This window comes from Lissotriton helveticus, chromosome 4_1 (genome assembly GCF_964261635.1).
Source record: "Lissotriton helveticus chromosome 4_1, aLisHel1.1, whole genome shotgun sequence".
NCBI classification, from domain to species: Eukaryota; Metazoa; Chordata; class Amphibia; order Caudata; family Salamandridae; genus Lissotriton; species Lissotriton helveticus.
In genome coordinates this window covers 2,136,734,014-2,136,750,659 of record NC_136063.1, presented here as the reverse complement: position 1 = coordinate 2,136,750,659, position 16,646 = coordinate 2,136,734,014, and the positions used below count along the sequence as shown (strand labels likewise).

Genomic DNA, 16,646 nt, shown 5'->3' with positions numbered 1-16,646 from the left:
CCCTTAATTCCACATCCATGATGATAGGACGCTTAGTGGCTCAGAAATGACCCATCCCCTTTACAAACATGGCGCAAGGGAGGTTGAATTCTTCGTTGTATAGGTCATGCAATAAGACATGCACTATATATATATATATATTTTTTTTTTTATTAATTAGTATTTTAACTTTATCGTCCCAGTATACAGTACATGCATAATAGTATTTGTTAAAGTACAACAATTTAGTCCAATATTGACTTTTCTCGAGCAGCAGATAATGTATACATTCCATCTCTCAGCTTTTACGCCGTTGCCAACCACCCACCACCCAGGGCCAATTGGGCGTACTGCTGTCTACCCATTTCAACTGATCTAGTTCGACTTCATGAGATACAGTTAAAAGATGTATGCACTTATGTATAGTATGAACAAACGTTTAGTCTGGGTTTTGTTGTGTATTCTGTACATCTCGCTTTTTTAGGAGGCATGCACAATATATTTTATTTCCACAGCACCTGAACTTCTTTTCTTTCGATCACCAGGCTTCAAGTTAAAAAAAAGAATAACATTTGTAGTCAGTAACGCTTTTACCTCTGAAAAAATAGGTATCAGAAGAAAAGAAAGTCTTTACTTATTATTTGGCTCAACAAATATTCACTGTCTAATATTTATTAAATATAATAACTTCAAGGTTGAAAGATAAATTCACTTAAATATCGCAACCCTGGTTCTTGTATAGGGATATTACATATTTAGATGGCATTTACGTTGGTATGGCAACTGGACATGTTACGAGAAAAAAGAACGCATTCTCGAAGATTTCTTCTGACATGCAGCTCTATTTACACTACCCTACATGTGGGTGATTTGAATTAAGAGGCTTAAAGTAAGATTACACACTATTTCGAGTTGGAGCTATTTAAGTTCTGTCTCATTACAGCTTACATTGCTATGAGAAAATGGTGTTATAGCTGAAGGCTCAGAACAAAACAGAAAAACACAAATTCTTACGTGGAATACACCTTTTTCACAGAGCCTGTATGGGAGAGTAACTTTAAGCCAACTTAAGGCCATTAGCTTTCTGGGGATTTGTCATTTTCAAGAAACATAGAAAATAAAACACAGTAACACATCTTGACGTATATCGCGGTTGATGGTACATGCTTATGTACACTGCACGCCAGTTTGCTGGCCTTTGAACTGCAGCGGTTCAGAACCACAGCGATGCAGTGTCCTCTTGTGAGCTCGGCCTGTGTGTCAGTGCGGCTCACCATTTTATCACAACGTATTGATGATGAAGATGTGAGTCTCACTCAACCTTCACCTGTTCTCCGGGGGGGGTGGTTACTCTTTGCACAATATCCTACTCTACCAAGGAATTTGTTGACATTGACCATTATCAGCCCTACAACGTCCATACCAGCTGCAATGCTTGGCAGTTTATAGCACAATTTAACACTATGCAGTGGTGAGACTAGGTCTACGTCACCGCTGATGCATGCTCCAAGTTGGAAAGCAACCGCTGTGGACTAAAGAGCTCCCTTAGGTGCTGGGTTGTGGCCATCAGTGTCAATATACTACATGTGTGCAATGTGCAGCTATTTTAAATGCACGAGTCCATGTTTCTAATATATGGCGCAGTCAACCAAGCATGTTTTCAATGCATCCCACTGGATCCAGTCAGCCGTGAGGCCGACCAGGTGTGTTGTCAACTTAGAAGTTTGGAGAAGTATCAGCATGCAATCGATGGGAGTTTCACCAAAATAAAAAAGGCTTTATTATTTATTGATATAGGACAGTTGCTCTTCACCTGGGGTCCACAAATCCTGCGAGATCGGAAACACCAACTCAGGGAATCGTGATTGTTCAGAAAACGGAGTATATTTAGCAGCATAATGAAGTATATGTACATAAAAAAATGTTACATCGAAAATTTTAAAACGCTCTGTAAATGTAAAGGAATGTGAAACTAGAGTTTACAAATTGAATGTGGGAGCAGCTAAGTACATAAAAAAGAGTGTGGAGGATTGGTGGCTAGAAATAAAGCCCTAGTGTGTGCCAACAAAAACGGAACATGCGTTAAGAGCATAAAAGACAAAACGATGTTTGAGAGTTTAGCATATTGCTTTGTCTTTTACAAATAAAAGTAAATATTAAAAAGCTCCAACTTTCTCATTAAAATGCCGATTCTAGTATTTTTTAGAGAATTAAATAATTTTTTTCATAATTTATGTGCTCGATCTATATTTGTTTCTGTATTGTGGTGTATTGTTTTCAGGTTCAAATCATAAATATTGCTTAGACAGATGTCCCCCGCCATCAGTAGTGATTCATTGGGGCATCCACAAGCCGAAAGGTTAAGAACCACAGATCCAGGAGTTGGTGGTCAGCTTGTATTTGACAACTCACCCAAAATCGAATCGCCACAAAACCAAACTGATATTTGGGATGAGTGTAAAGAGGTATTAGCAAGCCTTGAAAAACAATTTACAAGAAGAACCCTGCATGTTCCAGAGACACAAGCTCTACATCCCCAAGCAATGAAACAGTGATGTAGTACATCGCGGCACTTCACCTACTGGCAGCAAGCTTTGAATTGGATCACACTTTTAACATTTTGTTTTCGGTTGCTACTATTAAAAATCCAGGAGAGATTGCTGGGTTGCCTTAATCCCTTACATAAATAAGTCTTAGACATAGCTAAGAATACAGAAAGATCCTTTGCATTTTTGAAGGCTCTAAGTGGTGAGGATAAAAGAGAAGGTATGCCTGTCAGTTGTGAATCTGAGCCTGTTTGTGCCACTGCTAACACTGCTTGCCTGTCCGGGAGACTATAAGAAGATGCAGGTTTTCAGAACTCTCCCGAAATCATGGATTGAGCTGAGGTTCAAATGTGGTAGGGGAGTTTGTTCCAGTCTTTTGGGGTGATGTAGGAGACAGCTTGACCATCAGCTCTAGCTCGGCAGATGCCGGAAAGTGAGCGAGGAGGAGGCTGCCTGGGCGGACATGTCTGGCAGGGGAGTGAAAATGGCTGTGGCTTTGGAGGTATGCTGGGCCTTGGTTGCATAGTGATTAGAGAGGTGAGTGAGAAAAGTCTGAATAGGGAGTGTTTGTGGGTTGGAAGCAAGTGGAGATATTTGAGTTATTTGGATGCAATGTGGTAGTTTTGTGAGGTTATGTTTTAGATTAGTAAACTATGGATTCACTTGGTTGAAGTTTCAGATTAATTTGTTTTTGTATTTTTTTATTTTAGGGAAAATGTGTTGTAATCACAATGTGTTGCACATGCTTATGTACAATTATTGCAAGTCAATAGCGCTTGCCTCTGATGGTCTTCGAATCACCATCTGTTCCTTGATAGCTGAGTTGTTCAGGACCACAGAGATGCAGCGTTCTGAGCTTTGCTGTTGTGAATTAAAACTCCTGTTTCTCAAGGCATTTACATCTGCATGGCTCACCATTTCTATCACAGCGATACCTTCCTTTTACAAAGCCATGTCAATTCAGAGAAAATGGCAATAATGCTTTCCATACTCACAGTATTTTCCCTAGGTGGTGATTTATAAATGCAAGATCCATGTTTTTTAAGGGAGCCTCATGGGTTTGACATTAGTATTTTTGGTATTCTGAGAATACTGCTGTCACTCCTGATTTACACAATTCTCAACACTGTCCACCTTCATCCTACTGCACCTGGCAGTCATGTCTGTCTCTCCCATGCTACCCTGTTATACTGCTTGTGACTGGCTGCCTGTCCTTCGCCTCAGGAGCTATGAAGGTTGGAGCCAGCCCACACCTCTATGGATGCTGCAAAGGACAGACTCACTGAGTTGCAGGAAAGGAACCCCAGATTTAAGCTACTTCTGAGGTCTATTCTTGAGAATCGGCTACAATTGTCAGTACTTATTCTGCTCCTTTTTAAACGTTCCTCTCATCCGACTGCCTGCTCTTCAGAAAAATGGACAATGCCAAAAACGAGGGTAATTAAATCTAAATGATGCTTAAAGTGCTCTTTTTTTACTATTGCACTGCAACATTTTTGTAGCACTTACTATCCTCTTTGTGGGGCACTGAAGCGCTTCAGAAACGCTTTACGAAATACAGCCATGGCATCGAGTGCCAACTTGTTTCCATGACATAAGTTCCGAAATGCAAAAAAAACAATATCCCACTTCACCTCCGTTTCTTCAGTTATGCCTATAAAGAGCTTGGTGTTCTGATTAAGAAAACTCTACACAAACATTCTTAAGTACTCAAATCCTTCAGATACACCAGGAGCCTACAAATTATGCATCACAGATGGACTATGTTGTGGATGTCCTGCTTGACAATGCAGAACTCAGTTTAGTCACGACCTGATGTTGGGGCGTGATTCTAGCAATAGGAGAAGAGAGTAAAAGGGCCATCGAAAAAATGTCTGACTTTGAGTAATGCCCTATCAGACTCGAGGAGTATATAAAGAACTAGTAAAGTGTGCACAAACGTTGGTATCTGATCCAGACAGATCTGGATAATGGTACTATCCTCCGCTTGGCCACCTATTGAAGTAGTTTCATTTTTGTGTGATCCTGAAGCAGGTTTTTGGATTAAAATAATTTCCACACCAAAGTCTTTGTGTCGACCGTTTTTAGAAGTGACACCAGCTCACAACACCACAACAGATGAAAATGAACACCTTTTCCCGTTGGATTTCTTTCTGTGTATGTGTAGAGTGGCTGGGTCTGGTATTGGTTTGTATGGATGGCTTGATAAGTGTTTTTAGACTGATGTATGAGTGAGTGGATTGTAGGATGGAGAGTAAAGAATTTCACATGTATAGGAATTTATTATAATGTATCCAAATAAAGCTGTGTATAAAATATATATGTTAAATAATTTGAAATTAGAGTGGACAGGTAATGAAAACATTTATTGGTGATAAGTAACAGAAAAACTAAATATAATAACGGAAAAGATATAGATTTATTTTTACCTAAAAGTATGGATGTTGTGTAGAGTTTTCTTGGTACGGCACTATGCACTTTGTAGGCATAATAGAAGAAATGAAGGTCAAGTGATATATTGTTTTTTGCATTCCGGTTCTGATTTCCCCCTTGTTCCAGACCTTAAATTATTTGGGGTAGCCTTCCTTGTTCTATTGATGACATAAGCTCCACCCTTGTATTTAGTATGTGAAAAGTGTACATGATGATTGAAGAGTAATGGAAAAGGGAGTACTTGTTAGTACAGGTCCACCTAGAGTAGAGGAAATGCAAGTGCCCCTGCAAAGCTCACCAGATGGTTCCACATCACTGCAGATATTATGTTCCAGTCCTGGGTATTCATTCATAAGCCCAATACATCAGCTGACTTAAGGAGACCAAAGTATTAAATTACAAGGGCATACCAAAGGAAAACCCAGAACATGATGTCTCAAGGGACGTTAAAACATATGGTAAGCCTGGCCAATATACCTTTCATTAAAAACACCTGCTCTTCTCACAACTCAAATCTTTTTCAATGAGTCAATAGTGGCTAATACCCACAGGACAAATAATTATTGTTATAATAGTATTTGTGATACTAGATTGGAGCTTGCCCGTGTGTGTCCCGAACTCTAAAAGCAAAAAAAAAAGGTGGCCCCCATCTCCAAATCATTTGCACTGTGCACATACATTATTTCTTTTAAGTGATTATGGCTCCTTGCTCATGAAAGATGTCTGCCCTCTGAATGCAACAAAGGTAAGTTGTCTATGTCTCTATTTCACCCACTTAAAGTCTTTTAGCTAGTGTTGATGTTGGCTTTTGATCCCATTTCTAGTCATGCATAATGTAGTTGAACAAGCTCCCCCTTGCTACATCTTCTAACGCACAGTGCTCACTCTGAGCACACTTACATTCCTAAAGTGCCTACAGCTAAGTGAGACACCTGACCTGGGAGCCATCAGTCATAATTTGAGAGTTGCTAATTAGCACGCCAATGAAGATACAACCACTTTTGCTCTAGTTCATATCTACCAAGTATAAACTGTCCACAAACGAAATCCTAATTAGTGCTAGGTTTTAAATGGTATCATGTGTTTTGCTGTGATAGAAGTGAAGGTACCCTGAGGGCAGCACTATTCAATAATGAGATTAAACTGTCAATCACAGAAAGAGTTTGGACAAAATATCAAGGATTTTAGTACAATTCTCCTTGGGGCAAAAACATTTTCGATGATCCTCTGAACCTAAGAAGGCTAGATGAGATCCTTGGCTTTACAAGGAAAGCATTCCTCTGATTCTCTCTTCTACCATAAATCACGGATAGAGCGCAGACAAAGAATCAGAGTGATTTGTTAGAAAATAGTAATTGTTTCGAACATTTTTTAATCTACTGCTGAATTTAGGATGTTAGAGAAGCTTCTTCGTTCTAAAAGGACCACACTACTGTGGTTCCCTGTTTATACCGTAATGTGTTCCATCTAAAATGAATTGTGGGTGAAACAAACTTGATCAGACTATCAGTAAATTTCTCAATGTTCAGGTTTTAACCAACAATGTGAAAATAGTCTCCCTAAACGTCTGCTGACCCATCTGTCTTTTACATTTAGTGAATATAAAACGTGTAGAGAACGCTCTGGATGCAACGTATCCAAGTTTAATAAAAAAGATAACTTCACCTCAGTGTGGCTTTCCAGGATAGTGTGAAGACTGTAATTTACCACAAACTCTCACTTATATAACCAGAAGCAAACTTAGCCACAGAAATAAATAAACAGTGACAACTTTTGTGGGTTTGATAAAAGGCATGACAGGCTTATCTTCCTCTATCCATTGAAATGGGCACCATTAACAGGAATAATAGTGACATGTGTGAGCAACACCTAGGAAATGTTCAATTCAGAGTGCATTAATTACATTTTTATTATCAATTATACAATTAATGAAAACATATGTAATAATGAGCTCTTAACCTCAAGCTTACAGATCAATATAGATCGTAAATATTTGTGCTCTTATACTTTCACTTAGATCTTTACATCAGCTGTCATGCCTGTCCCAAGCCTACGTGGATACCTCATTTTGAGTAATCAATGGAATGCACAGCTGTTTCTTAATAATGAATTATTAAACACATTTGATGGTAAAAAGTTAGAAGATAGAAGTAGTCCCTATACTCTGAGGTACTAGATCAAGAAAATAGCCCTGCCTGTATAGCAGGAACACAACCTGCTGTAGAAATTCAAAACTAGTCTGGCTGTTGATAAGAGAACAGAAAATGGCAGGTAATAGAAACATTCACAGATAACAGCTGGATGTGAGCATTACTGAGAGCAATTTTAGGTAAGTGCTTTAAAAAAAGCACAAGGAAGCTATTGGAAAATATAGCATTTTGTGGCAAAAATAATTGATTTGAACATTTTTAAAAAACTGAACATAAGTTAACTTTTAAGCAACTGAATTTAAAGGTCAGATCCTTAGAAACAGGTCCCAAACTTCCGATTTCCAGTTCACATCAGATTTCTAAATAGATTTTCCTTTTAGTCCTAACAGCTTCAACACTTTTTTGTCATACTTAAGAATACTAATATGATATTTCTCCTTAGTTCCCTCAAGATCTTTCAAATTTACTTCCATAAAATAAACTGATATTCAAAATACCAGTTCTTAAAGAGCTGCAGACAACCTTATTGCTCTGCAGGCGCACTGAACATCACCACGGAGACAGGTCTCCATTTATAATCCTATATTCCTCTTTTAATCAGTATGACATTTTGCATAAGTAATCTCCTTACACTTACGTCTTCACGTCAAACATTTTCTGTTGATATTCGTGACCTGGTGGTTTGCTGCTGAGGGAACACTTCCTTGCTTGTGACCGAAGGCATTTATTTGACCATTACTGTTTGAAGGCAGAGCAGCAACTGAAACCTTAGTTTCTCTGTAAATCAGTAAAAACCATGAAAGTACATAAGGCGATTGCTTATAAGCAAATACATACTGGCTTTAAATAGGGAATAAACATGAAAAAATGATGATGGGAAAGACTGCAAGCAACAGAACACACTGGGGTCTCACTGTAGACCAACATCTGAATTCTATAAATGCAGAAGTTCCTTTCTTTGTAAGCAAACTTATCTTCCACTCCTAAAAAATACATTTTCTAACACTGTGCGTTTAAACTGAATTGTCTCATTTTATTACAGTTTTTATAACAATTGCTTTTACAGGCCCGTACACTGTAATGAATTCTCATCTGCTATTCTATTGTCGAAAATCTACATACCACATTTTCCTGTAAGTGTACCCACTCAATCTTTCATACCAGCAGTTCTCAACCTTTCGACTTTGGTAGATCCCCACTGCAACATAATTAGAATCCGGGGACCATAATGAGACATTATTGGAAGCTGGGGACCCCTCGTCTAAGCAATTTCTATGATTTGAGCTTCAAAGTAGTACTCAAAAATACAAAAGCAAGTATACACCAAAAAAAACTAAAATGCTCAAGCTTAAATATTTTGTTTATTTCACAATCAAATGTAGAAAATGTTTTCAACTTTTCAAATTTGCTGCCCTATTTGTAAATTCGTTATTAATTGTAATGTATTAATTTTAATATTATTTACGTTTGTAATAGTAAAGGACCCCCTGAGTAGGCATCGAGGACCCCCATGAGTCCTCAAACCACAGGTTAAGAAACACTGCTTCATACTGACAGAGTTCATGCACATATACTAACACAAAATGTTTATTGTCTTTCTTTATGAGCTCAATGATTGGACACAATTAGGCATTATGAGCTGAAAGAATACACTTTTATTGATACACTCTTCATAAATAGCATTTGAACTCAAAAATACTTAAGTTAGATTTTTTAAAATGTTTTAATAGAGCAAAAGTACAGTAGTAAATTACAAACTCTGAACAAAACAAGTGGCTCCAAAAGAAGTCACGTTTGTTCCTCTTAAACTATGAAGAATTATCATGATATCGACTAGATAATGATGAGTAACATGAGAAACTCAAGGGTCAAAGTTTGGTTAAAAAGATGTTGGGGAGGCATCACTCGTTTAGCTGGAAAAGCAAGTAGGAAACTAGTTCTGTCCTGGCTAAACCTAAAACTATGACAATACTAAGGGAGAATAAAGGGCATAAAAGGAGTAGAAGTGAAGGTGAGTGGCAGAGTCAAAGCGGGAGCATGAATGAGTAGAGGACAAAAGAGAAGCAGGGCACAGAGGGAGCAGTGCAACAGCATTCAGGCTAAAGTCTAGGGGTCTTTTTTTTCCTAAAGTTTCGAACTCTTTAGCTGCGTAAGCTTGGATGCTGGTGCCAGACAGATATGGCTTTGTGCATTGGATGTGTTATTTCAATATCCCTGCCAAAAACAGTGCATAGCCGGAAAAAAACCAACACTGAAGCAGTGAGGCTGAGCATTTTTCAGGGAGTGTAGACAAGCTGTCCCTGTTCTGCAAGAATTAAAGTCCATACTATTCCATCTAGTTTTGGTATTACTGCTACTTTTAAGCAACGTTCGCAAATCCTCAGGCTGGCTGCCTGGCTCCTGAGATTCCAGTCCACGTTTCCTCGTAAAACGTAGCCAGTGGCCACTGGAGTTCTTTCAGGCCAGTAAGAGGGATTGGGAGGGGGTCCACAGGCGCCATAGGAAGGACTGTGACTCCCTTTATCCCTTCAGACATTGAATGGCAGCACCAGTCCCGGAGCAAAACACTGGAACGATGAGATGGAAGCAGGCCTCTCAAACAGTGGTGGTTCCTCCATAGGGGTGTGGGGGCATCGCCCCACTAATTTCTCACAGTGCAAGAAGCAGAAACATAAAATGGTAAAACTACCATTTTGTGTTTCTGCTTCCCGCACTGCAAGGAAGCAGAAGTGCCTGGAGTGCCTGGTTGTGGGCAGGCGGGCGGTCCTGCTCAAGGGCAGGGGGGAGAGGCTTGCCCACTGTTGGGGCCAACCAAAGCAGTCATGCGCACTCTTCCTTCTCTCTATGTAGGCTGCATGCAGGCTACATAGAGAAAGGGGCCTCCCATTAGGCGCCTGGCTGGAGCGCTGTGCCATTGCAGCGTTGTGAATGGCGGAGGGGAGGGAGGCTGCCTGTGGGTGGATGCTTCCTATTGAGGACTGGGCAGCAGAAAAAGCGCGTATCGGGACCTGGCCAGGAGCTGAGGCGGCCTGGACAAGGTAAGTTTTATTTTAATTTAATTAAAAGAAGGATTTGTCGTGCACACAAAGCCACACGCACACATACACAAAGCCATACACACACACTCAGAAACACAGGGACGCACAAACGCACAGCCAGGCACACCATCAGAGAGACACAGGCACACTCACACACCCCAAGTGCAGACGCACAAGTGCACACACCACATGCAGAGAAACACACGAAAGCACACTCAGAGTCACATATGCAGACGTAAATAATCTTCAGGTGTGTCAAGATAAAAGCGTGCACTCATTTTTGGGGTGTGACAGCTGTCAGCTTTTGAGAGTTGGAATGGGGTTTCTGGACGCTCAGACTGTTTTTCAACTTCTGTGAACAGTACTTCAGCATGAACGACACTTTGCCTTTCCTGGTGGGTGAAGCAGGGGTTTACCGGTACTGTAGTGCATGGCTCCAAATGGTGTCCCCAATGTCTCGAGACACTGGTAGATCATGTTATGTGATGAGGATGGATGTCAATAGGAGACCGTGGGCTGTGACGTCACAGTTCACGGAGCTCTCGTGCTTTTAGATGTCACTGGTAGGCCCTGATCTGGGAACTCTGTCTTCACCCACTGCCCCCTGTGTTTTGGGACGTTCTTCAGTGACATCACAGTACATGCAGCCCTCTGCCTCCTGTGCTTTGTTTGGGAAGTTTTTCTGTGACGTCACGGTACATGCCGCCTTCTTCCTCCTGCGCTGTGGGACACCACTAGGGTACCTTATTTTATGTTGTGCTAACGTAGGCCTTAGACACTTTGCTTTGGGGCGTCATTGACAAAAGGTTTTACTTAGAAGTGGCCAAGTCACGAAATCCATAGGGAGTATTAAGCCAGAGCTTAGACCTAAATGCCAAACCACAAGCCGAGCCTTAAAACGAGTCGGCATGTAAAGGATACAAAAAATGAGATGTGAAATATGATATTCTTTCAGATTAAAACAGATTATTTCTCGACCGCCTGTATTCCTTTAGTATATTAGATTATATCACTGCATTGACAAATTTTAAAATTAATAGTTCATTTTAAACCACTTCCAGTGCCCTAAAAACGCTGCCACGAGTGAGCCAGATGTCAGTTTGTATCTGTGCTTTATATTGGTCCAGATTGGTGTCATAGGTGGAGCAATACATACACAGCAACACGCGCGCGCACTCATCGTATCCCTTGCACCTTGGAATATGTGTTTAACACAAGGAAACCGGCAATAACACCCACTGTGCAAGTACCAGAGAAATATTATGTGTTGCACCTCAGGCCCATTCAAGGTTGGATTGATAACTACCATTTTAACCATATACATAACCACATGCACTTTACTCTTCCCAGTCAGGTGAGCGTTGGCCTAGACTAATTATTAATTAGTTTAGGCCAACCCTCATCTCGTTTTGTACTGTGAAGAGTAAAGTGCATGTGTTCTCAAACGCAAACCCTCCTTAGATCATTCAGGCTCGCTCCCTTGTCGCGGTGTGCTCCACCACAAATTTTACAACTCACCACTTTCAAATATCACCAGCCGCCACTACCTAAGAATGATGGGAGCAGAAGGGGACCCTGAGCGTGATGGGACGGGGAGGGAGGAGCCACAGATGGGGACCCCGAGAACTATGGGACAAAGCAGGGGCCTGAGAACGATGTGTGAAAATGGGAGGCACTGGTGGCAGGGACCACTGACATAAAGTGAGCAGTGGGTGCAAGAGTGTGTGAAAGCAGAAATAGAGGGTGTTGGAGAGCACCGATTAGAAGTGAAGCCCTGAAGAAAGAGCCGCAGAAAGAGAGGGAGAGAAAACAGTCTCCCCTGCACTGTGGTGCAAGCACTGGATAGATGGTGCAAAGACACAAAGTGCATGAGACAGAAGAGGGTGCGGGATGATTATCAGTATCCAAAGCCAGTGGCTGAAACTGGAGGCCAAAATAAGCCAAATCTTAATGTGGATCTCTCTTCGACCAATTCAGTTGGACCCAGGTGACGCTCGGGCTCTCCCTCTCTCTCAAAATGGTCAGGGAATTCCATCATATGAAATACAGGATTTCTAAGTAATGATCAGTCTTGTTCCCAGTCTGCATCCTCTCTATAAAATCCCCACACTAGCCTAAAACAGAGGTTTCCCAGATAAGGAGTGGTTCTGTTCCCAGTCTGCACCCTCAACTGACGAATCCCTACCTGGCATTTATAAAGATTGCCTCCGCCTTCCCTTTTTCCCTTTCTCCTCCTTTCAGGTATCCATTGGTCGCCACCCCTCCTCTTCCCCAACTAATCTCCTCCCTCTACATCTATTGTTTCCTGCACCTTTACGCTCTTTCCCATACAAAATACATGAACTCGCAGCACTCACAGTGAAGTCATGGATTTCCCAATTTTCGTCTGCTTTCGTCTGGCTTTCTTCCAGGTACGAAATATTGCAATTCACTGTCCCTGCATTTCCTTGCCCTGCATGCTGTCCTGGAACTATGCACTCAGTTTATGGCTGTTCTTCACTTCGCCAAAACACCTGTCTTATTCTGGGCTCACTTTCCACTCCTTTGGTGTAATACTACCTACTACAGGAGCCTCTGCCTTTTCTGTTGTTGAGGTCGTTCGTTGGGGATATACTTAAGTGCAACTCCTTACAGTGGACCTAACCGTGATCTGACATAACAAAGTGGTTCAGAATCAGACTTCAAGTTCTTCCATCTGGGCAACTCTCTAGGCCCTGCTCATCAAAACATGCCACTTCGATTAGCGGCTCTTTAGATGGTGTCTTGGGTGGCAACAAATGCACCGGAACAGTGCCTTGGAGGGCACTGACTTTGGAGGCCTTGAAGCCAGATGGTGTCATGGTCCCAGGTTGCTTGCTGTTGGGGTCAGAGTCACCAAAGGATCAGGTTCACCCTTGGGGAATGGACCGGAGGCTAATGGACCCGTCTTGAATACTCAACCTGTGCATGGTTAGCTGATGGGCCAGAAATTCTGGCTCCATTTTTTTTTACAGTCCAAATTGCCTCAGACAACGAAGAAGAAGCCCACGTTGGGGACTGGTGTTGAGACTCCAAAGGTTCAAGAGTTTTCTTGAAGAAGATGATTTGTTCTTCCTGTGATGCTTTTTGTGAGACAATCTCTTGGAAGAACATTCCATATCGGGGGACTTACCTGAAAGAAAAGGATAACACTTTGGCATATCACTGCTGGTATTGCCTACAAACAGCATAGCCTTCTTCTCCCTGACAGCCTTCGGGTGGTTTATGTAGGAGACATTTGATATAATCGTTGTTGAAAAGCTGAGGAATTTGTTTGAGGCACCGAGAAGAGCTCTAGACCTGCATCGATGGAGTGCTTAAATACTTTGTTGTTGTCACTTCCAGGGCAGACAGAGTCATGGCAGAGGCTGAATAGCGCCATTTGATGATGCAGGAGAGCTATTTCTGGGGAAGAAGTTTTTGAATTTCTAGGGCTTGCAGGAAGATATATTCATCAGAACTCATTTAACATTATTTACATTATTTCTTATGCCGCTAGAAGCATGATTTGTAAGGAGGTGAATCGCAGTGTGATCATCTATTGTTCCACTTAAGCTACAGCATAGTTATAAGTGAAATGGCAGATCTATAAAAAGCAGCGCTCCTAGAGAGAAGGAACGTTAACAAGTTCATCCTGACAGTCTAAAACTGTCACCGCGACAGAATGATCTAACTTACTAAGCACACATATATGACTCTTATCAGTAACCTCATTTGCATATGTTCACACTGCCTTCTTCACAAATGCTCAAACCTTTATGAGCAGGATTTTATGAAGTCTCTCACAAATCTAATTTTGTCTTTATGCTGCAGCTAATTGTTTCCTGGGCAACCAATGCACTTTGCCCAAGAAGAACAACAAACCATGAGAATTCTCGATCACACAGCCCTGCCACAGCACGCAATGCAAAAGGATGCCATATTTACCACGAATGGAGAATCTCGATCCCCCGTGCTAGTTTCGTGGAAGAGAAGTAAAGTCAGCCTTCTTTCATGCCAAGAGAGCATTGCATACTTTAGTCAGTTCTTTTGGTGCCGCCTCCTCTAGGAGCTGTTGAAGTCTCATGTTCTGAACATTGGTTTGGTTTAGGTTGAAGGTAAGAGACTTTTATAGTACCCTGTGCAAGCATTTTGACATACTTGGTTGGGTTTGATGCCAACTACTGGCCTGGTTGAGAGAACTGTGGAGCTTCGCAAACCCATACATTTATCAGCAATAAGAAAAAGAAACAACTACAATTCTAAAGGAAAGTGACTGGTAAATCAAACCTGTATCTGCTGGTTGTCACAAAGAAATAAATGGCCTACTCTTATTTACCGGTTCGCACTGTGACTATCACATTTGTCACCAGATGCTACTTCCATGCCACTGTGCAATCTCCATCACTAGTGAAACGCCCATCTCTTGGGGAGTAATAAACTACACGTGTGGCCATGGTTCCACAACAGCTGCCAATGATGAAAGTCTAAAGACACGTGAGGGGTAGGGCCCAAAAAACATCCTGGGCACATCGAGGTGAGACTAATGTCCTGCTACCTGTTGTGTAAAACATGATTCCGGTTTGATACAACGAGAAAACAAATGCATCTTTAACATCTATAAGGCAAAGTGAAGCAGGGTTGCTCAATGATACAAATGTGCTGGAAATCACCAGATCAATAAAAAGAAGAAGAAGAGTCATTCTAGATCAAGGTGGCACAGCGGCCATCATTTCGCTGGATCCAAGTGCTGCCATCTACACTGTTTCCCTTGATAAATTGCAGGACTGATGAACCAGAGGACAGGTCTTTAACGGATTCTCCTCATTTCTTAAAGAACGTTGCTTGCATGATTTTGAGACGACTTCCTACTCTGATATTATTCCCATGGAGTGCAGAGTCTAGCTGAGTCCACACTGTTTCATATTTAAGTACATCCCTAGGCAGACATCGTACAATCCATTGCTTCACACTCCTCTCCTATGCAGTTGGTCATCACTTTGTCCTCAGTTCAAGGCACAAACTCCAGCCAGCTAAGAAATTGCCTGGTTGCCGTCCACCTTAGGCCCGTTTCCACATCCTAAAGCCCCGGTAAAAGACTTGGGGGTATGTTTCGATATTATGCTGTTTTTTGAATCTCATACTGGAAAGTTAAATACATGCTGTTTTGGTCGTTTGAGATCCTGAAGGCAAATTCATTGGCCTCTTCCATAAAGCACACAGAAAACTGTAGTGCAGGTGCTGATTATATCGTGGGAGGACTATAGAAATGTTCTCAATTTGAAATTACCCAAAAACTCCTAACTAGGTTACAGATCATTCAAAACGCAGCTGCACGGGTACTTCTTCACACTCCCAAGAGACAATTGGTTTCTGGTCACCTGTTCAGTCTCCATTGGCTTGCACTTGGTAAGCAAATTGGATTTAAACCTTGCTTTTTGTTCAAGGCAAGACACTGGACCAGGCTATCTTAGGCATTCAGTTAAACCAAATATACCCTCAAGACAATTAAGATCTTCAAATGGCAAGCTAGCCTCTGTTCCAGAACTACTAAAATAAGACAAGGAGGTTGTTCCTTCTGGTATTTGGCCTCCAGACTCTGGAACTGTTTCCCCTATCAGTTTTGCTCCACCCCTGATGAGGCTTCACTTAGGAACAAGTTAAACACACAGTTGCATTAGCCCATTCAGAGCCCCACATTCGAGGTTAGGATGATTTTAGCACTGGGAAGCTTAGTTTTGGTTACCCATACGCTTTATAAAAAAATAGAAATGGATATATAAATAAGATACCCAATATGTAAACTCTTTAATGTTAATACAGTGGCAATTTAATTGTTAGATTGCTGATCATGTGTGAAACCCGTTAAAAATCCACAACATTTGTATTGTGTTTAAATGTATTAAACAAGGAGCAATAGAGTTCATTTAGAGTTTTAATTAAATTTTCGATTAGTTAGGAAAATTCATTCATTCATTCATTTCATTAATTTTCCTTGCCTCACTTGTTACCTATCGCCTTTTGTTTGTTCTTGTCAACCTTCCTTCCCTTTTACTCTCCTTTCTATGTTTCACACCCCTTTCTTTTCCTCTGCATTTCATGATTATTCACTTCTTCCTTTTTATTGTCTCACTCCCTTATTTCATCCTCTCCATTCATGCCCCCTTTTCTCTCTACACTCAAATCTCCCCTTTCTCTCACCCTCTCCTACAAATATTTTTCTCTCAATCTTACTACTATTTCTATCCTTCCATTTATTCCGCTTTTTTATCCTGCACCTTTTTCTCTTTCCAGTTCTTATCTTTTCTCCTTTTCCCCACTCTCCCATGTTTACTTTCATTTTGTCTTTCCTACATATATCCTTTGTCTATTTCCTAATGCTCTGACTCGCTTGCCTTTATTCCCTCTACTTCATACTCCATTCTCACCTACCCTTCTATTTCTTTCCTTTATTTCCCTCCTCTAAATCACTCTTACTTAGTTGCCCACTCCTCCTCCCAACC

The 16,646-nt window shown here is 41.2% G+C and overlaps 1 protein-coding gene across 1 annotated transcript in view; it reads right to left on the bottom strand.

Annotated features, from left to right (window-relative positions):
* The window catches only part of NEXMIF (neurite extension and migration factor), a 1,312,151-nt gene that overhangs the window by 444,771 nt on the left and 850,734 nt on the right, over window positions 1-16,646 (bottom strand). Inside the window, exon 4 of the mRNA XM_078688836.1 lies at window positions 7,746-7,885. Within this exon, the coding sequence (XP_078544962.1) occupies window positions 7,746-7,762 (17 nt within the window). The 5' untranslated portion in view covers window positions 7,763-7,885. The remainder of the gene's footprint in view (window positions 1-7,745; window positions 7,886-16,646) is intronic.